A 25,000-nucleotide genomic window follows, 5' to 3' on the forward strand; every position below is an offset into this window, starting at 1 on the left:
TGGTAATAATAATACTAATATAATATTAATATTATCGCCGTGTATAAATGACGTGTGAGCGCTAAACCGTGTGCAACCTCGGTACTCGCGTAGCCATTGGGTAGAAATGTTGAGCGTATAAGAATGTCCATGTGTGCGATGTGTAAATGAGACATGGATGTGTTCATGTCTGAATGCGTAAGAACAATGCAAGGAATGTCCAGAGAGGTATGTGGAAGGTGTTTCTATAACCTGCCCTGTTATATAGTGCTATATGTTTTATGTAAAATCAATGTCTTGTTTGTACTATTGTTATGTACCACGCCTGAATTTCTCTATGAGATAATAAAGTATTCTTATTATTCTTATTATTATAATAATGTATGCTAGCGTGAGAGGTAAGCGCTCTAATTTCTATGCCTATCCGTACGCTTGGGTCGAACACCTCTAGCTGCGCTCAGCGATTGAGTGGTCGCCCATGCTTTGTTTCAGTTACAACTCCAACGAGTATTAAGCAATGTTTTTGAAGTGTTGCGCCAGGTTTAAGCATCAGCATATCCACATCCACACGAAATTTGTGGTGAATCGGTCAAGAAACGCTGGAGGTATAGGCAAAGGAAATGACGTGTGAGCGCTAAACCGTGTGCAACCTCGGTACTCGCGTAGCCATTGGGTAGAAATGTTAACCACATATATACCATAACAATGGTATATGTCATTCCAAATGTCACGATAACGGGCCCACAAACCCAGGAGCTATTAGGGATCAAAGTGGGACAGACGGACGGACGGACATACAGACGGACATACGGACGGACGGACGAACGGACGGACGGATGGAAACACGGACAGATGCCTAACAATATCGATTTGATGTAACACACAACGAATATGTAACAACAACAAAATCATCAGATTCAAGCGTATTTTCCATACGCAACGAGTGTCATAATGTCAACCTTCTTTTGTACTAAAATTGTAAATGGGGTTAGGGTCACGTTTGGTAAACTTATGCACAAATTTAACGATCGATTTTGTGTGTGTGTGTGTGTATCTAATTGTGTAGACCCAGGTGTGCATTATGTCAAACTGTTATGAAAATTTAACGGTTCTATTAGCAGATATATTTAGTTGAAGTGAGCAGGTGGTCTAATTTTAGCACGTAAAACGTCATGTAAATTAACGAATATTAGCCATTTCAGAAAGAATGGAAACAGTTATTCGTAACAAAACCCATCATTTTTATGTGCACAAAGTCGGTATTTACGCCACATATAAAAACAAGTATTTGTGATTTTAATTAATCAGTTAGATCTCATATCCAATAGCCTACCCTGATTTACAAAAAAAACATGAAATGTCAACATATTCATGAGACTGTATCTTAAAAACGCAACGATCGATTTTTCTGATTTTAACACATTTGTTTTCTCAGACTTTAAACATACATCAGGCATACTATTGGCGATTTTTAACGGTTGTTTAATCGGTGTCGGATGTCTTTAACAGCGCTGTCAACCCTTTCGTCTACTGTTTCTGCTCGTAAAGCCCTGTCCAGACTTGGCCGCCGTTTTACGCTCTATGCGCCGCAGGCCATTTTGTGCGTCGCGCGGGATTTGCCGAGTGGCCACACATCGACGATTCTTTTCACAACGCGGTATCAGTCAAGCGGGTCACCTGACAAGAAGGTTCAGTTGCATTCGACTGCCGCGCCGCGAGCAGCTGACGTCATCGCTCTGGTTTGCTCTGATTGGTCAAATTTCCGTCGTTCTATGTCTGTGTCATAGAAATTAGAACACGCGCTATTCTTCTGCAAATAACGCTTCGCGATCATAGCACGACGCGGTGCGCCGTTTTGAGCATAAGTCAAATGTGGACAGGGTCGGCCGGGAGTGTCTGGACGGGCCTTAAATGTCGTCATTTTGTTTGGTATAAGAGAAGGTGATTTTATCCCCGAGTACGCTAGTACTGGGGCTCAGCGGACTTTAATTGTGTGTCTGTCTGTGCGTCTGTCTTTCTCCTTATTGCTGGGAAACTACTGGGCGCAGTTCGTTCAAAAGTTGATACACTAACTTGATAATAGGTCCGATTGATCGTATTAAAACTTCATAATGTTACCTGGGACCTAAATGCGAAATAAACCACAAAACCGACTTGGCCGTAGGAGGAGTTCACACCGGCGGGGCAACACGCAGCCATTGACCTGATAGAACAGCCGAACGCGTCACACAAAAAACGTCATGACAAAGTTACACGCAAAGCGAAAGAGACTTTGACGTCATTTACTTTTGTTCGGAATTTTCCGTCTGTTCCGAGCTTGTCAGTGAAGACCTGACGTGAGTAAGCTTACCCAAAACGTCTTTGTTCTCTATTCTCATTGCAGCTGTGAAATAATCAGTCTTGTGTCTCGGTCGTGTAGGTACAGAGTTTGCTTCTGCAATCATTGTGTTCGTGTTGATGACGGCTTCATAAGACAAAATCATAAGCGAATCTATCGCGAGGAAGACGTGTATGTACACATCACCGAACCCAACCCATTTTGTGTGTGCATTTTTCTGAAGAATAAACTGCATGTGGTTAATTTCATCCGTTTAATGCTGGTCGAAACATATCTGATCACAGATGAGGTCGCAGTTTGTAGGTTGAATCTATGAATCGGCCAGAGATAGATCTGCATTTCTGGTCAGAAACCAACATTCACACCACAGACATTCCAAACATTTATATTTATTGAGCGAGCCAGTCTGAAGAGTACTCGGGTCCAGCGAGAGCGTTTTTTATTGGTACCATCTGTGTGTTCTGTTGACTTTGTAATGTGTGTGTGTGTGTGTGTGTGTGTGTGTGTGTGTGTGTGTGTGTATATATGTGTGTCTGTATGTGTATGTGTGTGTGTGTGTGTGTGTATGTGTGTGTGTGTGTATGTGTGTGTGTCAAGGATCCCTTATGTCACGAACTATTTTGTGTGTGTTGATTTTGATGTTTATAGCGCACGTTTTCCAGATGTTGTGTTTTGAGCTGATGCTGCTCTTTCTTGTATGTTTCGTGAGTAGTCTCGATCAGCACGAGAGCTCCGACTATTTTAGTTCAGGACATGCAGATGACATCACAAGATTATTAACGCGTCATGGTATTTGGGCCAGAAGGTAAAGTTCTATAAGCTCTGCGCCGGTAATGTAGAAACGCCTTTGAAAGGGGTAAGTGTAGTTACTAGATGTTCGGTAGAGTGGATGTTACTGTTATACTCTTCTTGTGTATAATACAATTGTCTGTGTGTGAATGTGAATGTGAATGCGTGTTACAACCTGGCAGTTAGTCTGAAAATGACTAGATGTTGTAAGAGAACATTTTGCGTTATTCAACATAGACTTCGAGGGTAGACTGTTAGTGTACCTGGTAGATCAGGACATGTAGCTGTGAGCACAGAACAGTGGTAACTGGTAGATCAAGACAGGTAGCTGTGAACACAGAACAGTGGTAACTGGTAGATCAAGACAGGTAGCTGTGAGCACAGAACAGTGGTAACTGGTAGATCAAGACAGGTAGCTGTGAGCACAGAACAGTGGTACCTTTTAGATCATGACAGGTAGCTGTGAGCATGCACCGAACAGTGGTATCTTGTAGATCATGACAGGTAGCTGTGAGCACAGAACAGTGGTAACTGGTAGATCAAGACAGGTAGCTGTGAGCACAGAACAGTGGTAACTGGTAGATCAAGACAGGTAGCTGTAAGCACAGAACTGTGGTACCTTGTAGATCATGACAGGTAGCTGTGAGCACAGAACAGTGGTATCTTGTAGATCATGACAGGTAGCTGTGAGCACAGAACAGTGGTACCTTTTAGATCATGACAGGTAGCTGTGAGCACAGAACAGTGGTACCTTTTAGATCATCACAGGTAGCTGTGAGCACAGAACAGTGGTATCTTGTAGGTCAAGACAAGTAGCTGTGAGCACAGAACAGTGGTAACTGGTAGATCAAGACAGGTAGCTGTGAGCACAGAACAGTGGTACCTTGTATATCAAGACAGGTAGCTGTGAGCACAGAACAGTGGTACCTTGTAGATCATGACAGGTAGCTGTGAGCACAGAACTGTGGTACCTTGTAGATCAAGACAGGTAGCTGTGAGCACAGAACAGTGGTACCTTGTTTGATCAAGACAGGTAGCTGTGAGCACAGAACTGTGGTACCTTGTAGATCAAGACAGGTTGCTGTAAGCACAGAACAGTGTTACCTTGTTTGATCAAGACAGGTAGCTGTGAGCACAGAACAGTGGTATCTTGTAGATCATGACAGGTAGCTGTGATCACAGAACAGTGGTACCTTGTTTGATCAAGACAGGTAGCTGTGAGCACAGAACAGTGGTATCTTGTTTGATCAAGACAGGTAGCTGTGAGCACAGAACAGTGGTACCTTGTTTGATCAAGACAGGTAGCTGTGAGCACAGAACAGTGGTACCTTGTAGATCATGACAGGTAGCTGTGAGCACAGAACAGTGGTATCTTGTAGTGAGCACAGAACAGTGTTACCTTGTAGATCATGACAGGTAGCTGTGAGCACAGAACAGTGGTATCTTGTAGATCAAGACCAGTAGCTGTGAGCACAGAACAGTGGTATCTTGTTTGATCAAGACAGGTAGCTGTGAGCACAGAACAGTGGTACCTTGTTTGATCAAGACAGGTAGCTGTGAGCACAGAACAGTGGTACCTTGTAGATCATGACAGGTAGCTGTGAGCACAGAACAGTGGTATCTTGTAGTGAGCACAGAACAGTGTTACCGTGTAGATCATGACAGGTAGCTGTGAGCACAGAACAGTGGTATCTTGTAGATCAAGACCAGTAGCTGTGAGCACAGAACAGTGGTATCTTGTAGATCAAGACAGGTAGCTGTGAGCACAGAACAGTGGTATCTTGTAGATCATGACAGGTAGCTGTGAGCACAGAACAGTGGTATCTTGTAGATCATGACAGGTAGCTGTGAGCACAGAACAGTGTTACCTTGTAGGTCAAGACAGGTAGCTGTGAGCACAGAACAGTGGTACCTTGTAGATCAAGACAGGTAGCTGTGAACACAGAACAGTGGTACCTTGTAGATTAAGACAGGTAGCTGTGAGCACAGAACAGTGGTAACTGGTAGATCAAGACAGGTAGCTGTGAGCACAGAACAGTGGTACCTTGTAGATCAAGACAGGTAGCTGTGAACACAGAACAGTGGTACCTTGTAGATTAAGACAGGTAGCTGTGAGCACAGAACAGTGGTAACTGGTAGATCAAGACAGGTAGCTGTGAGCACAGAACAGTGGTACCTTGTAGATCATGACAGGTAGCTGTGAGCACAGAACAGTGGTAACTGGTAGATCAAGACAGGTAGCTGTGAGCACAGAACAGTGGTACCTGGTTGAACCACAGACGGAAGGTATCGTTCACTGGACCACTACTGTCACTCAGCTTCGGGTCGTCTGTGTTCTTGAAGTCGCTTCCTGCGGACAATTGTTTTGTTCAAGACGGTTTGCCTCTTCCTACAGTCTGTGTAAGGTCAAATAAATACAGTTGAATGATTGTTTTAACTATATGTACCTTTAATTTTCAGCTGCTGTTCGCTGCAGGTTGTTTTTAACCATCATTTGGACGAATGTTCGTTTGCGAACCGCTACCTGTAGTTGGGAAGAAATCATGCATCCCGCACCGAATATGCATACCAGTGCTCATTGGTCTAAAACATATGTAAATATTGCAGCAAAGGGAAGCTACCCACGGGAGTTTCATTTTAGGTTTTTGGCGAAGAACCGTTTGCCAAATCAAAAATAATCATCGAATATCCGGTTATTAACCAAAGAGCGCATCGCACTACTATCTCCTCGGACCAACGACCGTTCATCATTCCCACAGGATCTGCCGGTGACAGACACGTTTGGTCGCACAAAATACGGTTTAAAAACATGCAGCAGACAGGCTAGGCAGCTAAATATAAAACGTACAGATAGTTAGAACATTCATTTATCATGGCAGTTGTAAAGTTACAAACATTCTTGACATTGGCAATTATTTTTTTGCATATTTTTTTCTGAAGTTAGTGGAGCACGACTCGAAGCTGAGTGACACACCTTCTAGTCTTTCTATGAAAGTAGTGGTCCAGTGAACGATACCTTCCGCCTGTGGTTGAACAGATCGGCGATATGCTATTGTTTGATTAGAAGTGCATACTGTATAATGTTATTGTGTAACGTTTTGAATCGTGCCTTATGGGTGATTTATGAGTTTAATTCCAATGTAAATATGAAATGTGTTAATATATATGTGTGTGCGTGTGTGTGTGTGTGTGTGTGTGTGTGTGTGTGTGTGTGTGTGTGTGTGTGTGTGTGTTCATTTGTGTGAGTGTTTGTGTGTGTCTGCCTTGTGTGTCTTTGTGTGCGTCCGTGTCTGCCTGCCTATCTGTCTCTGTGTCTTTATTTTTTTAGTTTTTTTTTTATATATAGCAGAAAATATGGTGGGTTGGATTCTGATGTAGATATTAGTGTTCACCAGGGTCGGAATGTATGTGTCGGGGATAAAGACTTTAGCCCGGGATAAACTATATCATCGAGCTAATTCAGCTCACTGTAAAATTATCCCAATGCACGAGTCGAGGTTGGCTCTATCCTCGCGCTAAAAGCCGGGTCAAACCACAGGCGGAAGGTATCGTTCACTGGACCACTACTTTCATAGAAAGACTACAAGCTAGGTTTGTCACTCAGCTTCGAGTCGTCTGTGTTCTTGGAGTCGCTTCCTGCGGACAATGTTTTTGTTCAAGACGGTTTGCCTCTTCCTACAGTCTGTGTGAGGTCAAATAAATACAGTTGAATGATTGTTTTAACTGTATGTACCTTTAATTTCTAGCTGCCGTCCGCTGCAGGTTGTTTTTAACCATCATTTGGACGAATGTTCGTTTGCGAACCGCTACCCTGTAGTTGGTAAGAAATCATGCATCCCGCACCGAATATGCATACCAGTGCTCATTGGTCTAAAACATATGTAAATATTGCAGCAAAGGGAAGCTACCCACGGGAGTTTCAGTTTAGGTTTTTGGCAAGTAACAACGGAATAACAGTAACCGTGAACGGAAGCGATGCAGACGATTTCAGTCGACCAATGAAAATAATCATCGAATATCCGACCAATGATCGCATCGGACTACTATCTCCTCGGACATACGACGATCATCAGTCGCACAGGGTCTAAGTGGTATGCCGTTGACAGACACGTTTGGTCGCACAAAATACGGTTTAAAAACATGCCGCGGGCAGGCAGCTAAATATAAAAGGTACAGATAGTTAGAACATTCATTTATCACGGCATTTGTAAAGTTACAAAGGTTCTTGACATTGGCAATTATTTTGTGCATAATTTTTTCTCAAGTTAGTGTGACAAACCTTGTAGTCTTTCTATGGAAGTATAGTGGTCCAGAACGATACCTTCCGCCTGTGGTCAAACTATCCCCTCGTTTTGGAGCTGACAAGTCTCTTATCCATAACCCCGGGGTTAGTTGAAAAACAACATGGCGGCGGTCGCACTTCAAGTGCGAAGAAATCATGTCTTCACATACAGGAATAACCTGTTTAATGTGTTTGATGTATATGAACTGTAAACATTAATGTCGGTTTTGCCGCGGACATTTTGTGTGATCACTGACGGTGTTTATCGAATTTGAACTTTAAGTCGAAATCGGAAATGGCGATCCACCCACCCCCTCCCTTTCCCTCCAACTTACTTCACTAGAATGTCCTTGTTGCGCCGCATTTCGCCTTACCTAATGTGAATGTGCACAAGAAAACAACAACGCGAAGTAATTCTGCTCCAGGATTGGATGGAATAACAACCAATTTCATAAAGTTCTTTTGGAGTAATATAAACAAAATGTTATTATCCTCTTTTTGGTCAGCCTTTGAAAAAGGGGAACTATCTGTATCCCAGAAGCGAGCAGCAATCACACTGATACACAAAGGAAAGGGGTTGAAACGAGAGCACCTAAATAACTGGCGTCCTATATCTGTAACGAACACCGACTATAAACTATTAGCGAAATGCCTTGCAAACAGATTAAATCAAGTCGTCAATTACTTAATAAGTGAAGATCAAGTTGGGTTTTAAAAAAAAAAGAAATTCCAGTACTGTTATTAGAATGATTGATGACGTCATTAAATATATGAATAACAGTAATCAACCAGGTATTTTAATGGCGCTGGACTACAGAGCTGCTTTTGACACGATATCTAAAGAATATATATGCTCTGGGCGTTCCAAAAGTTCGGATTTGGTAAACATTTTATTAGGTGGGTCGATACTTTAACAAACAAGAGGCGAAGCCATCAAGGCTCACGTAAGAAATCGACAAACAGTAACACAAACTCAATCACTCCGTCACACACACACACACACACACACACACACACACACACACACACACACACACACACACACACACACACACACACACACACACACACACACACACACACACACACACACACACACAGAAAGAGCATAGGTGAAACTGTGCAAGAAAGCGAGACACTAGATCTAGATCTGTCTGTCTGCATGTAGCCTACTTACAAGGACACGACTGCCAACTAGTCTCGGCGCGCTCAAAATAATAATGACCGAGACTGTCAGTACTTCCTTCGCGTGACGTCTAACCCTCTTACGTCATAATGTGACGTCAATGTAATGTGACGTCTTCAAATGTTAGAGTTTCTACCACAGACATACACACGCACAGACGCACGCACGCACGCACAGACAGACAAAGTTACGATCGCATAGGCTACACTTACGTGAGCCAAAAATACAGAGAGTAGTATTAATTACATGGGATGGATCTCGAGTCCATTCCCATGTGATGCTGGAATAAGACAAGGATGTCCATTTTCGCCATTAGCCTTTGTTCTGGCCCTCGAAGTGTTAGCAATCAAAATCCGTGCAGATCAAAATGTTACAGGGATTAAACTGCCAAGGAATTCTGATAGACATGGTGAAATTCTTAAACTACTTATGTATGCTGACGACATTAGTTTCTTCCTACAAGATGAGAAAGACCTAAGAAACGTGTTACATCTTATAACTCAGTTTTCAAAATTTTCAGGGTTAGCAATGAATGATCAAAAGACAGAAGCAATGTGGCTTGGTATAAATAAATGTTCTGCTGACCGACCATGTAATATTATTTGGAAAAAACAAATCAAAATCTTAGGAATTCATTTCAACAACTCTGTCCCAGCCTCCAACATAGAAGAAAACTGGGAACCTAAACTACATAAAGTAAATTCATTAATAGCAACATGGTCGAAAAGAAACCTAAGTATAATGGGGAAAATTTGTATAGTCAAAACATTAATGTTGTCACAGTTTACTTACGCACTGCAATCTCTATGTGCCACAGAAAACTTCCTCAATAAGCTAAATTCATCTCTATTCCGATTTATCTGGAAGAAAAAATATTCAAACAAAAGAGCTTATGAAAAAGTTAATAGAAAAGTAATGTGCCAAGAGACAAATCTTGGAGGTCTGAAAATGATTAATGTCAAAGATGTACAAACATCATTTCTAATTTCATGGATTATGAGGCTGCTGGACGGAAGTAACGCAAAGTGGCAACAGATTCCATTAGCATCATTTTTAAATCTGGGCGAACGCTTATGCTGTCTGCGCTCAAATGTGAGTGCAGACAATTTTAAAGGACTAGGTGCCATAAAGCAATATTTCTGGAAACAAGCTTTTATCACCTGGCTAAACAATAAACACAAGATCAAAGAAATAAGCAGTAATGAACAGCAGATAAGTGTACGCAATCAAACCTTATGGAATAATACAAATATAAGGTACAGGAAGCAAACACTATACATGAATGACTGGATAAAGGCTAAAATATGCGATGTTAAAGATGTTTTTAACGATAACGACATGTACTCTTTTGAGGAAATATGTGAACGAACTGGATATAAACAGTCTCGCCTATTTGAATATAATGCAATACAGACTGCCATTAAAGCTCTATTATTGCGTGATACGGGTCAGGCCCGTTTTGATCATATGCCATTTATACAATTATCTCCACGCCAAATCCGCCTAAAGATGTTAAATTATGAGATAAAGGAGCCAAGCTCAGCTGGATTTTGGTCGAACAAATTAAATATTACATTAGAAGATAAACACTGAAAATTAGCTAACGAATGCTCGACAGAAACCCGTCTTCGTCTATTGCATTGGAAAATGTTACACAATATATATCCCACCAATATTTTGCTACATAAGATGGGAATTCGTCAAACAAATCTCTGTCAGTATTGTAACGAAACCGACTTCATCGAGCACTTTTTTTGGCAGTGTAGAGCAGTGCAACCCATATGGCAGGAATGTCAAGGGTACATATTTAAATATACAGGCAAAAATATAAAGTTAAGCTGCGAAGAGGCTCTTTTTGGGTATTTCACACGTGATATCCCCAGAGAGAAAACCTTCATAATTAATCACCTTATATTGATATCGAAAATGTGCGTAAGCCAGTTTAAGTACGGAAATCCAAAAACTAACATGAAGATCTTATTTCAGAACCAAGCTCGACTTCGAAATCTCTAGTAAAATTGAACTGTGTATAAGAATATAGATAACTAGTAGTATTGTGCTGTTAATGTAAAGTTATTTATATATGCGCTGTATGATGTTGTGCTGAAAACTAGTACTGTAATTGGATTAATTAACTTGTTATGTATTGTCCCGCTGAAAATGTATTATATAACAGAATTATGGGAACAACAACAACAACAACACACACACACACACACGCACACACACACACACACATATGCACATACACGCAAACATTAGTTAAATTGTTGTTGAATTAAAAAGTAATTTAATGGAAATGTAACCTGTAATGTAAAAGAAAACAAAATTAAAATCTCATTAAAAAAAAAAAAAAGACCAATGAAGAAGGATATGCTCACCGCCCAAAAAGAAAGAAAGAAAAAAAAAAAAAAAAAAAGACGAAAGAGGCAAAAAAGATGGGTTGAAGCAGCCTTGCATGCAACTGAGGTCAAAAAAAAAAAAAAAAAAAAAAAAAAAAAACAACAACGCGAAGAAAATAGTGGCACGAGAACACGGATCCAAGTTTGAAGAAACATTTCGTCACGCTTTTCATGACATCAAGGTCTACTTGGTCATTTAGAACAGAGCGACGTCACCTTTTGAACGTGGATTTCTGAATTTAGAACGACCTTGGTGCGGAAATCCCCATGCCAAAAATAGATCGAGGGGAAAGCTCGGGTTAGTTATCTTCTCTGTAGTCTCGACACATGTGCATTGCGCTAAAGTATCGATGATATATCTAATGCAGGGCCGCTCACAAGAAATAACGGTTTTATGTGTGACGAATAAAAGAACAGCGCCTGAGTACGATATTTTACGACCATTTGAAAAATACATACATCCCCCGTGGCTGCCCGCATAACAAAATCGTTTTTCTCGTGTTTTGAACTTGCCAGTGTTACAGCACAGAGCAGAGTCCGTCCCACTTTGCTTTGTGTACATCACGTGGCCACCCAAACTCCCGCACAACGCAATATGTTCACGAGAAAAACACGTGTATTTGTTTGCTTTGTCTGTATTACACATTTCTATCTACATTTACCACTAAAACACCAAGTCGTATACTTTATTTTGCAAGTGAATCGTATTCATACAACATAACGTTATCACGAGAAGAACAAAGGGAAGACACTCTATTATGCAAACATGTTCCGAGCTCAACTGTCCCGCTCAAACCGTGTAGATCTATTTTTGCGGGCACCCCCGGAAGAAATGCAGCCTTATCGGCTTCCACCTGCAATATATTCGTTTTCATTAGGAATGTGACGTCCTGTTCCTCGTCAGGTCACACCTATCTCGAAAACTAAGCGTCGCACAGAACCAGCGCCCCTCCATTAATCCTGGGGATAGATATAGTCCGAGCTAATAATGAAAGGGCGCTGGTTCTGTGCGACGCTTAGTTTTCGAGATAGGTGTGACTGACGAAGTACGGGACGTCACATTCCAAATAAGCACGACTATGTTGCAGGTGGAAGCCGCTGAGATTGCATTTCTTCGGGAGGTTTCCACAAAAATAGATATTACACGATTTGCGAAAAGCAGACGATCTCTGTTGTTTCGTCTCGTGATAACGTTATTTTGTATGATAACGATTCACTTGCAAACTAAACATACCATTTGGTGTGTCAGTGGTAAATGTAAATAAAAATGTGTAATACAGACAAAGCAAACATATAAACGTGTTTTTCTCGTGAAAATGTTGCGTTGTGCGGGTGTTTGGGTGGCCACGTGATGTACACAAAGCAAAGTGCGGGACGGACTCTGCTCTGTGCTGTAACACTGGCAAGTTCAAAACACGAGAAAAACGATTTTGTTATGCGGGCAGCCACGGGGGATGTATGTATTTTTCAAATGGTTGTAAAATAAGTCTTGTATTTATCACCGTACTCAGGCCCTGTTCTTTTTTTCGTCACACCTAAAACCGTTATTTTTTGTGAGCGACGCAGCATTATAAGCTTTTATCCCGTGTTAAGATAGACCTCGATACATACATTCCGGCCCAGACGTCCATACATCAAAGTGTTTACGTATAGCCTATATGTGAGGCAAATTTGAACATACTCACAATGTTGATTTTATTTTTCGTTTGTTCTAGATAAACAAATGCAGCTGCAACAACAACAACAACAACAACAACAACAACAACAACAACAACAACAACAACAACAACAACAACAACAACAACAACGTCATTGTCATACGACATTCCAACAGCCATGCTGGAGAGTTCACCAGGGACGAGCCGCTCAAGTAATGATGACGTCACAACAGCGTCCACGACACAAGCATTAGACTCATACAATGTCAATGAATTCCTGAATCAGAAAAACGCGGAGTTTGTGTCCAACTCAGTACCAACCATAGTTTTCCTTGTTGTGTCAATGATATTGGGCATAGTGGGGAATACACTTGTCTTCATTGTGTACTACAAGAGGTTCAAACCCAGCGTTACGAGAACTTGCATTCTGGCCATGAGTGTATGTGATGTTTTCATCAGTTTCTTTGCAATTCCTTTGCAATTAGTGGTGATATATTTCGATGCCACGTTTTACTCTGTATGGGCTTGCAAGATGTCCAGCAGTATCACCATTGCTCTGGTCCTGCTCTCTGCAATCTTATTGGTTGCTGTGTCTGTCGAAAGACAAAAAGTGGTCTGCAGCACGCGGCACAGCATAAACCTGTCTTTGAAACCCGGCTACACATGTGTCCTATTCTGCGGCGTTGCTTCGATCGTTCTTGCCTGGCCCTATGGGGTGCTTACCGGAAAGTACACGCGACGTTTTCCAGACTCAAATATTACTGGCTCTCAGTGCTCGATCAGTGATGAGTACAGATCTTCTGCTTCCATCATTGTTTATAAGGTCATGCTCTTGTTAGTGTATGCGCTGTGTCTCGTCATCATGAGCGTGTCGTATTGGAGAATAGTGCGTCATCTGTGGCAACACAAGAAAATCATGGCGACGTTCACGTCTGCAAGAGAAACACCTCGAAGAAATAACTGCTGGGTTTATTTCAAAAAGCATCAATCGAAAAGGGACGTCAAAAATGAGTTTCAAGAACAAAAAAGCGACAACTATGCCGATTCCGTTAGTGTATCATACGTTAAAGAACGTAGAGCACAACACCGCCTAACAATCGACGAAGAACAAGCAACAACCAGCATTGCAACAAGTGCCACCTCTCCCTCACGACCCGCGTCAAATACTACTAAACAACTGCAGACAGGTAAAAAATCAGAGGTAAGAGGCCGAGCCAAGGACATTCCTTCACGCACAACGCTCATGATGTTTGTTCTGACCGTGCTGTATGTTCTGACTTATCTCCCTTACCTCGTCATTACAATTCGCGAAGCGGTAACCTCTGAAGAATCCTTGCGGACTTTTGACATGAATTTGCGCATGATTGGTCTGCGTTTATATTACATAAACTGCTGTGTCAACTTTTTTGTCTATTATTTCTTCTCGCTCAAATTTCGTCATGAATGTCGTCAACTTGTTTGGGATAAGTAAAGGTGATTTCATTGGTACCATCTGTGTGTTCCTTTGACTTAGTTATGTGTGTGTGTGTGTGTGTGTGTGTGTGTGTGTGTGTGTGTGTGTGTGTGTGTGTGTGTGTGTGTGTGTGTGTGTGTGTGTGTGTGTGTGTGTGTGACAGCCATAGTCATGACAACATGTTAGACAGACACACGGACGTTGTGTATTCCGTAATTGTTTCAAATTGGTTTAAGCGTGTTTTTGAGTCACTTGAGAAAAAGTGACTATGTAATCGGTCAGTGTTAGTCTGTCCGGCCGGCCGTCCGTAGACACCACCTTAACGTTGGACTTTTCTCGGAAACTATCAAAGCGATCGGGCTCATATTTTGTTTAGTCGTGACCTCCAATGACCTCTACACTTTAACGATGGTTTCGTTGACCTTTGACCTTTTTCAAGGTCACAGGTCAGCGTCAAAGGAAAAATTAGACATTTTATATCTTTGACAAAGTTCATCGGATGTGATTGAAACTTTGTAGGATTATTCTTTACATCAAAGTATTTACATCTGTAGCCTTTTACGAACGTTATCAGAAAAACAAGGGAGATAACTAGCCTTTTCTGTTCGGCAACACACAACTTAACGTTGGGCTTTTCTCGGAAACTATAAAAGTGACCGGGCTCAAATTTTATGTGAACGTGACTCATTGTGTTGTGAATAGCAATTTCTTCCTGTCCATCTGATGCCTCATATAATATTCAGAACTGCGAAAGTGACTCGATCGAGCGTCTGCTCTTCTTGTTATCAATGTTCTTGTATACATGTTTTACAGTAACAACATTAAGAACGTTAACCAGCAGACTGCTTATGGACACGTTCTAAAACTGATAATCAATACACATTCTGATAACAAGACATGGCTAACAAGTGATAACCCTTTCCTTTCAAAATATTTCATAATATTTTATACAAATAAAATAAAGAGAGAGAGAGAGAGAGAGAGAGAGAGAGAGAGAGAGAGAGAGAGAGAGAGAGAGAGAGAGAGAGAGAGAGAGAATGTTTTGCTACATCTATTGCAGTCACTGTTAATATAATATCAGCCGAAGCGATCAGTTGACATAACATAATCTTGTACAACAGAAAATATTTTCGTGTTCAAAAATATAGTTAAATCAGTATTTCCAAACAAGAGTGTTTTGCAGTCCAGAACGTGCGTTGGCAGACTATTGAATAAAATGGTTCTATGTTCTTTAAATTTTGGACAATGTAACAAAAACTGTTCAGCATCTTCCGGGCATACTCCACACGTGCATTCTAAATATGTCAGAGAGGTGTCGGTTAACAAGGTCTTGTTGCAAATCGCTCATATTTAATCTCAACCTGATGTGAAATACATGTGCCTGGCGGTTGCCTAAATAATAATACTGTGGAACAACATCTCCATCGGTCAAATATCTTTTAAATTCACCAACTCACTGCGTTTGTCGTATATTTTCTGGAAGACTATTCCACAAGCTGTCGTTGAAGGAAAAATGAAGATTTACATAACTCACTTCTGCATAATGGAACCTTACGTTCAAGAGGGCGTCCTCTGTGGTAAGGATTTACATCGGAAACCAGGACCGGCAAATTGTTTCAAATTAGGGAAGGACATTTCACAGAGAAAGCGGGAAGTAGAACTTAACATGTGTGTATGGTACAAACTTCCATAAAAACAATAATGTCAGCGGCCCTGTGTGTATGTGTGTGTGTGTGTGTGTGTGTGAGTGTGTGTGTGTGTGTGTGTGTATGTGTGTGTGTGTGTAGGAGTGTGTGTAGGAGCGTGCGTGTGTGTGTGTATGTATGTGTGTGTGTGTGTGTGTGTGTGTGTGTGCGAGCGTGTGTGTGTGTGTGTATGTGTGTGTGTGTTTGTGTGTAGGAGCGCGTGTGTGTGTGTGTGTGTGTGACAAACGGATTTGCACATAGATGTATATTGGAGTTATGTGACTCAGGTGTACAACATTTCATGGGCCACGAACTTTGAGTAGGCACCGTGCGGTGAAATATTGTCCGTACAGTGCAGTGATGTCACGTGTGAGATGTGACCAATCAGAGAAGAGTAGTGACTGAGGTCACGTTTGTAGATAGATTAGACAGCAGAGCTTTGCAGACCATTGACAAGAGAAGACGGGTCTCTTACTGGGTAAAGTTTCTCACCGGGCGCTGGGAGGTCGGTTAGACTCGTGCCGCGGTATTGAATCGTTGGATTCAACTGCTGTGTTTACAGGTATTTATTGAATTGATATTTTGCTCGGAGATATTATTTTGCTCGGAAATATTGACTTGAGAAATGACCGGGAGAGTCATGTGTGAATTGGCTGAAAAGCGTGCGCGGTTGTCAGCCATTGTTGAAAAGGGAATGTTTACATGTTTTTCGGAAATGAAGTCGCTTATGAGTTAGCGGGTGTATATACTGAAACCGCATAAGTTAGTTGCCAGTAGTGATAAAGAATGTCAGAAAAGTTTATTCAAGTATGGAGACTTATGGTAGTTTAAACTTGTGTATTTTAGCATCCCGGGCCGAGTGGGTCGCGGAAGTATCCCGGGCCGAGAGGGGTCGCGGAAGTTGGGGAACGAGACGGGAGGTTCTGCCCTTACGCCCGAGCCGCGAGCTGTGGGGAGCGCAGAAGGGGAGACAGCGTGAAGCGCTGTAAAACGGGAACCCCGTCCCCATTCCACCACACGAAGACAGTTTGTGTGGGTGGGGTGGAGCAGTGCGTGCCACTGAATATGTGAGTACGACTGGGAGAAATTAACCAGCGTGATAGCTGTACGGAGATACGTTTCCCAAGTGAACAACCACGAGACGTCGAGCGACGTGATTTTATCATCTGTATGTAACAGAAATGAATATTGACAGAAGTATTGCTTGAGACAATGACTTCGTGTGTAGTGAGACAGACGGGCTCTCACGGAACAAAGCTTAAAGTGTTATACGTGTGTGCACGTGAATTGTAGACTGCATGACAAAGTAACATGTATGTAATTTTGTGCAGTTAGACTCTGTGTGTTAACAGAAATAGAACTTCCATGTTGAGCGGGAGTGATCTGTAGAATGGATGAAGAATAATATGTTTATGTTGTGTTATTGAACATTCTAATAGAGGTACAGAGGCAAAGGGCCGTAACTGTGTTCGTGTTTTTGTGCCTGGTTGGAATGTGTGTGTGTGTGTGTGTGTGTGTGAAGGCTAGATAGTAAACAGAGAGTAGCACGCACAATTTCTGATAGGAGTAGATATACATACATACAGACATACACACATAAATTCAGCCGTAACAGTGTGTGTGTACGTGCGTGTGTGTGTGGGTGGGTGTGTGCGCGCGCGCGTGTGCATGTGTGTGAATGTATCATCTCTGTCTGTCTGCTTTCTATACTCTCTGGAAATGTTTTCAATATTTTTTAGAAATGATATCTACCTTCACCTGGATGATGACATTAGACATTATGTAGAGGTTACATGCCGAGTCTGAGTAAATATTAAAAATATGGTGGAAGTTTAGCGGATTAAGAAAAATGCGAGACCAATATTTTCAATTATCACTGAGACGAGGTGTGTAACCTATTTATGCCTCATTTCTTATGATTTTCAAAGAAAAACGGTGTTTCTGTGTGATCGAGTCCTAATCACTCTGCCAGTCTACCTGCGCAAGCAAGTGATTAATGCGCGGTTGGAGATTTTCGTGAAAATCATTCAATTGTCCTGACACTTTACAGCAGTTTATTTGGTTTGGAATAAAATCAAGTACATAGTTATGCTGTTGTTCTACTGAGGCGATAAAGGCAGACACTTTTGTGTTCTTTTCATGTTTCGGTATCGCGAAGGAAATTGTCTTACGTCGTAGCAGAGTAGCAGACGAACTTTTGCACTCTTGTTCCAACGTCAAAAACTGTATGAAGACAGTGTATCGAACCGCTTCATTTTCTTGACATTCAAGGATGTGTGCATTTGCTTGCGTGTGTTCTGTTGATGAAATGAAATATAGTTAATAATTGACAGACAGATTGCTGTCTTTTTGTCGAAGTGCCCCAGTTTGAAGAAATCCGGAGGGGGAACCACTCTAGTCTCTAAACACCAAACTCATGGATTTTATATTGGATTTCGTGTGTTGAAACCTGTAGTTGTTAGTTTAATTGAGGAATGTTTGTCTTGTTTGCTCCAGAGATGTATATTTCGTACATTAAAGCGTTCGGAACTTTTCAGTCGCAAAACTAGTGCCGACAAAGTGTAGCTCCTCAACCCGTGAGCTATCGAGGATTCGTGCTGTTGCTGGCTAATTATTTGTTTGGTTGCTGGGTAGTTACCGAAAATTTACCAGCCCTTGCAGCTTACAGATGTAAAGAAGCAGAGGGGGGGATAAGTAATTTATGTATGCATGACATGGTCACACTGCCTGACACATCCAGGCGGTATTCAAAACACGATGTCTGAAGTTTAAAGTGTGAAGATTATTTCTTAACAAAGTAAACATGAACACAAATGAAAACATGTACTTTATATAAAAGGCACAGTGCAGCTCACAGCCTTCGTTTTGCGTTTTTGTTGCAGCTGAGTGCATTTACAGTTCAAAAATCCTCCTATGGTAGTAAAACAAACCCAAAACTACCCAACGACGACATCTGTGAAGCTCGACAGTTTCTTGTTCACGCGAGAGCATAAATTAACCTAGTTATTACGTGGTGTTTGGTCGGAGTTCGATTCAACTGAGTGATTCCGGCCTCCATTTTGTTTTACACAAACTCATGATGATGTCTGACATAGTTTGCTAGTGACATGTCTTTTTGTGCATGATGTGGTGATCTACCTGATCTAAATTTAGATCCAAAAATAGGTCAAGACCAGCCGGGTCCGAGTACGAAATTAATTCGTAAAAAATCGCAGTTCTTGACTCTTTGGGTGCAAGTCAATGAAACTTGGTAGTTCTTCTAACGGATAGCTGCCTGAGGTATGACTAAAAGCCCCAGGGGCTCCGTGCACCTGGATTTGACAAGTTCAGTACCTTTAAGCATAACAACAGATTATATTTCCAAAGAACTATGTCAACAGATTAAAGCTACACATAAGAAACACAGGAAGACATTGCATTCACATTTCATTAGTACAAGGTGACCCCCAAAGAATGCCACCAATCAAAATGCTAATTACTCCTACATATATTATATATACCCTTGTTCAACGGTCCCGAAACTAATGCGGCATACCCTAGCTTTCATTGTGATAATCATTAGAATAGTACCATTGCACAACTGCATTAGAAATTCCCGAATCTAACATTAATATTCAATTTACCTACACAAAGCAACAGCTATCCGGAACTAAAGTTCCATGGGCATGTTTGATGTGACACTGCATGCCTATCTCCATTGTTTTCCACAAATCTTGGTTAAAGTTGTGTTATTTTCCTCTTCATTGTCCACACAGTAATATATTCTAGTATATTGCAGTTTAGTGTGTGTGTGTGTGTGTGTGTGTGTGTGTGTGTGTGTGTGTGTGTGTGTGTGTGTGTGTCACGATTTAGTGACATGGTTCGAGAAAGAGTCACTTTTTCAGGTGCCTTTGTCAAATGGCGACAGAAAGCGCATGTGCGTGAGTCTGGGCTACGGCAGATTTTTGCTAACCATGCATAGCCGAGCACGGGAATTTTGTATTGCACGGATTTCACGGAGGTGATTTCTGCTGTTGAGGCAGAATTGTCGATAACTGAACTGGGGTAGTGACAAGGTGAGTCACGTGATTTTGTGAAGGTTGTCTGCTGAGACATGTTAACTGGACACTCGAACACTCTGCGCTGGGGAGGACGGTCGTGTCTAATATTTCCTGCGAGCTTTGATGGATTTCATCGCTTTGATTTCTGCATTGATTTCAACGCGCCGCTCTGCATGTACAGGAGGGGCTCCAGGAAACTTCAGTTGAGACCACCTTCTCTCTTTTCACATGCGGTCTGGCGTGACGGGTCGTCAATTTCTCTGCGCCGTGCGGGAAAGAAATTTCACCGCATAAAGTATTCGGCAAGAGGGTGAATGGGGTAAACAGATGCCATTCAAAGGAGGAAGCGGTTTTCGCTTCAATGAGAGTGCTACCTACATAGGCTTTTGAGGTAATAAATCATTATTTAACGCTGTTGACGAGTCTGTGTTTGTGGAATGAAATACTCTCTGTTGTTCTTTCCAGGTTAGCGCATAATTTGCTCTTTGTGACGCTAAAATAATAATCTGTATATGTTTTTTGCAGATCTGGAGAGAAGGAAGGAAAATGGCTGATTTGTTGTTGTGAAAGTTCATTTGTGCAGGCCCACGTGCTCGATGAGATATATGTAAAGATGACATGTTTAAAGGTGGAGGTTGAGGGGTAGCTTGGCATGTTTAGTGCACCGGTGCTTTTTGATTGCAGCCTTTCTTCATTTCTACATCTACTGTGCTGGCTGTTCTGCTGCCTATCTGCGGGACGCTGTTAACTGCAGACGCTGTAACCGGGATCATCTGATGTAACCAGCTAACCGGTTAACCAGCGACTGAGTGAGGCGCCTGATGTCTCCACTTTTCCCTGCTTCGTAACCACGCCAGCCGGCACTACATTCTACGGAGCAGTTGTGGAGACTATGAACTAATTACAGGCCGTCCACTCAGTGGCAAAATAAAGCTAAGTGCACCATGTCTTTGCACCCTGTTTACCACCGTTGTCATCTTTTATGTTCATGATTATATTCGAGTGGTGACAACGTGGGGTGTGTGACACCTGCATAAATTGGCACTTTTAAGCAGATCAGTTATATTTTCCTAGCTATACACGGGATCAGCGTGTTACTATAATTTTCTACACTTAACTGGCATTTGTTGTCAGTGATCACTTGTTTTACGTTTTGAACGTAAAAAGAACATGTTTTGAGTGAAGTCTCGAGGGAGGTGGCGAGTTATTACATAAACAGGCGTCTGAAACTTATACTTTTGTTGATTCTATTTAATTGTATGACTGCGAGAGTGGATCGTGGTGTGGTTAGTTAGTTAGAAGTGACTAACCGTTTCATAATCACCGTATGTGATATATTGAAACGTGACAGTGTGTGTGTGTGTGAGTGTGTGGGTGTGTGGGTGTGTGGGGAGATGGGGTTGTGGTGGTGTATGTGTGTGTGTGTGTCACGTGTGTGTATGCGTGCGTGTGTGTTGGGGGAGGGGGCACTCGTGCTTGTGCGTTAATTAATCCGTATCTACGGGATTGTTAATTAAGGCACTTACTATGCATTAGAAATGCTTCTTTATATCAGAAGTGTGACAGTGTGATCATGCTTTAACAAGCGTTCTTTCAATAGTTCTGGATGAAAATAGAAACGCTTCCTTATTGGTTTAAACAATGTTTTATTAAATCAAACATGATACAATAATACAACGATAAACAATAGGGACACGCTTCCTTATTAACAATGATAATTGCTGTCAAGTGGTTTGGTATCCTTGACCCACTTTTGGGCAGAGCTGGAAACAAACTAAAACAAACCGTAATTTACATTTGTAAAGCGCTTTGAACACGAAATGTTTCTTTGGATCGCGCTTAACAAGCTTTCATAATTATAGTATTTAAAAACAATGGCAACGTTTTTGGGAGAATGGGTGGTTGCCAAATCAAAAACAGGTACATCTGTAATTGTGTTTGTTTGTGTGTATTGTTTACAGAAAGGATAATATTTAAAGCCATTTTCTTGCTGAGGCTTGACAAGATATATCATATTCGGAAAATAATCAGGACACACAATTAATGTTGTTATGGATAATAGACGTCTATCATAAACAATAACAGATGTGTTCACGCACGCACTCACGTACCCACGCACGCATGCACGCACGAACGCACGCAAACTCACACACACAACACACACATACACACACACACACACACACACTCGCACACACACGCAAATACACACATACACACACACACACACTCACACACGCACACACACACACACACAGACAAACATCACCCTGGCAACATTCTCTGCTGTTCTATTCAAATTCAAAGTAATTTCACAAAATGTCACCCATGTTTACACTCATTTTTTTGCTGTGCACGCATCGCACGGATCGTGTGTGTGGCTTTGAGTGCTTCAAAAACTCCTTTTAGCACGCGCTTACACCTTACATTTTGAATCTTCGTGTAGACAAAAGTGGACACATCAGAAACCAGATTTGATTTTTCTTTTTCTATATTTGTGACCCTCCACCACGAAATGAGTCGCATGTCACCTTTGCATGATTTTCATATGTTTACATTTTCCTATAGAGTTTTTTATGATCTATCCAGTGGTGAAAACCGTTTTAGAAAAGAGCGAAAACTGTTTGAGTTACAAGCCTGTGACAATGGTGACCCTCACGCTGTTACCAGACACTCCCCGGACTTATATTAAGCCTAGCGCAGAACCGCGCGAGGTGGAGGGTCACATTTTGGCAGATAAACTGCCCTCGTCAGGATGGTATGAAAGTACGGAATGACAGCACGTGATCTACAGTGTATAAAATTGCCAGGAAGAGTTATGTAGTCTCCGCGTAGAGTAACTTACTTTGAGAAGGAGAGTAGCTGCATGTTCACCCTGTTTCTGATGTGTCTGAAAACACCTCCGCACGGAGGGGTTTTGCAGCGAGCGCAGTGAAGATAAAGAGGGAACATTTTCTCGGCTCGCGCGGCAGCAAGCAAGATGTCTCTGGACTGTGTTACCGTTATGGTTAAAGATACACCCCGTCCCGTGGCAAGGATTTCACATGGGACAAGACTATCTATCCAATTGAACACATACCAACAATCAACAACGCTTTCTGTGCAGAGTTCGGTTTATGTATGATTTTATTTTAACTGACACTTGAGGTATTCTGCGAGGTTAATTCCTTACAAAGACACATGTACTGCATCGTCAGCAGTCAGGGAATAGATTGTTGGTATGTGTCTAAGTGTCTTTAATTGAGGCAGACGGGCGCAGTGGTGTGGTGGTAAGACGTCGGCCTCCTAATCGGCAGGTCGTGAGTTCGAATCCCGGTCGCTGCCGCCTGGTGGGTTAAGAGTGGAGATTTGTTCCGATCTCCCAGGTCAACTTATGTGCAGACCTGCTAGTGACTTAACCCCCTTCGTGTGTACACGCAAGCACAAGACCAAGCGCGCACGGACAAGATCCTGTAATCCATGTCGGAGTTCGGTGAGTTATGGAAACACGAAAATACCCAGCATGCCTACTCAACGAAAGCGGAGTGAGCTGACTATGCTCTCAGAGTATAGTGTGTGGAACCCAAATGAGCAAACGAGCTCACACGTAACCAACATTTTTTATCTGGAACGCTGAAGAAGAAGAAGAAGAAGAAGAAGAAGAAGAAGAGGCAGACTAATATTTTAGTGCCAATTAATCTACCGCTTGCACAATACGCGATGATGTGGCAACGTGGGGGAAATATTTAGAAGGAAGTAAGACACTTGACACTTTTATACCAAACACGTAACAAAACCGTACATCTTTTTTTTTTTTTTTTTGTAATTCATACAACATATACGTAGGAATCTTTGTATGATGATCATGTGATAAAGTCGCAAACTTGTTGAGACCGTTCTTTAGTTTTATGGCTGATTGTCATATTATCAAAATGCATGCACATCTCAATTAGTGTTTTAGACAAAGGACAACATTCGACAGGCTTTTAAAGTTGAACATTCGTCAAGACTGCCATTCGAATAGTTTTCTGGATAAAAAAAAGACGTTTGTCAAAATTAAGCAAAACAGAACAAACGAACACAATATATGAAACAGACCCGTACAGAAGAACAAGTGTATTGTCATCACGCAGTACAGGGAATTTAACGGTTACGAGGACTTCGGAAAAAAATAAGTTATTCTTATCAACTAATCATTATTCTTAGACACGCTTTACGGGTAGATTGAACTCGGCAGCCCGGTAAAGGAATCAATCTAGGAGAGCGAACACTCTGATATAAAAACAAGCTGAAGTCGGATGTGCTGGGCCTGACTTGTCAGGCGCGTAACGGCAGCACAACGCATCTACGCTCACATGACAGACAACAATGGAACTGAGCGAACGACGAAGAAGAAGACACGCTTTGAGTTTATGGCTATTTACATATTCATATTGGTGACAGGGGCGGAGCAGTTAAGCCAGTGGGGGGTGGGGGGGGGTGACAATCTGGGGTCTAGGAGTCGGTAGACCCATGGTGGGGAACAGGGGCGGTCTGGAGGGCGAAGCCCCCCTGAAGCTGAAGAATTTTAGCTATTTTATAAACAATTTGTGGCTAATCCTTGATTTTAAACATGATCAACTGGTGTCAGCAGCCACTCATTGTTTGTTTTAAAGTTAGTATTAAATAATGGCAATGTATCGTCACAGACAGAATCTTTTTTTTTTTGACAGCCGGGAGCGGGGGGGGGGGGGGGGGAGGGGGGGGGGGGGGGGGGTGTTCGGAACCTCTGTAACTGTTTTAAATGTCACGCTTACTTTCTACCACAGATATACAAAGACAGATCAGTTCGATGTACATGTATTCTCCACGAGTCTTAGAACTGTCAAGGTAGCCTTCTTACGCCAAGCTATCTCCCTTCGCGAAAAAAATTCGATCGGTCTAGCGTCCATCAATAGTTGTAAATGTCACGCTAACTTTATGCAACCGATAATTTGAAGACCTAAAATGTTGATGTACTCTCCACAGACTTGGAACTGTCGAGGCAACTTTCCTCGCACCCGTCGCGATATAAACTTGAACGGTTGAAAACGACGTTAAACACCAAATAAAGAAAGAAAGAAACTTTCCTCGCATACAGCCTTGAATAAGTGTCAACTAGCTGCAATGTAGCTCTTACTTTGTTCAAGGACAAGAGATAATCTAATGACACATTAACACGTTGAAACCT

General features: G+C 41.8%; 2 protein-coding genes and 2 long non-coding RNA genes across 4 annotated transcripts in view; 3 read left to right on the forward strand and 1 right to left on the reverse strand.

The window, feature by feature from the left end:
* The first annotated feature begins 12,222 nt into the window (after positions 1-12,222).
* On the forward strand, positions 12,223-14,122 carry LOC138980163 (cholecystokinin receptor type A-like). Its single transcript, XM_070352990.1, has one exon. The coding sequence runs from the start codon at positions 12,813-12,815 to the stop codon at positions 14,103-14,105; it is 1,293 nt and encodes a 430-aa protein (XP_070209091.1). The 5' UTR covers positions 12,223-12,812; the 3' UTR covers positions 14,106-14,122.
* A 1,893-nt stretch (positions 14,123-16,015) lies between these two features.
* LOC138980868 (uncharacterized) lies at positions 16,016-17,230 on the forward strand. Its single transcript, XR_011460466.1, has 2 exons — positions 16,016-16,334; positions 16,619-17,230. It is a non-coding gene; the product is annotated as an uncharacterized lncRNA (long non-coding RNA).
* Positions 17,231-19,623: 2,393 nt separating this feature from the next.
* Positions 19,624-21,045, forward strand: LOC138980869 (uncharacterized). The gene is made up of 2 exons (XR_011460467.1): positions 19,624-20,203; positions 20,497-21,045. It is a non-coding gene; the product is annotated as an uncharacterized lncRNA (long non-coding RNA).
* A 3,494-nt stretch (positions 21,046-24,539) lies between these two features.
* The window catches only part of LOC138980158 (cholecystokinin receptor type A-like), a 2,800-nt gene continuing 2,339 nt past the window's right edge, over positions 24,540-25,000 (reverse strand). The window contains exon 2 of the mRNA XM_070352984.1: positions 24,540-25,000. This exon is cut by the window's right edge and continues 1,604 nt beyond it. The gene's annotated coding sequence lies outside the window, so the exon portion shown is untranslated.

The sequence above is a fragment of the Littorina saxatilis genome, linkage group LG11 (assembly GCF_037325665.1).
Source record: "Littorina saxatilis isolate snail1 linkage group LG11, US_GU_Lsax_2.0, whole genome shotgun sequence".
Lineage (NCBI taxonomy): Eukaryota > Metazoa > Mollusca > Gastropoda > Littorinimorpha > Littorinidae > Littorina > Littorina saxatilis.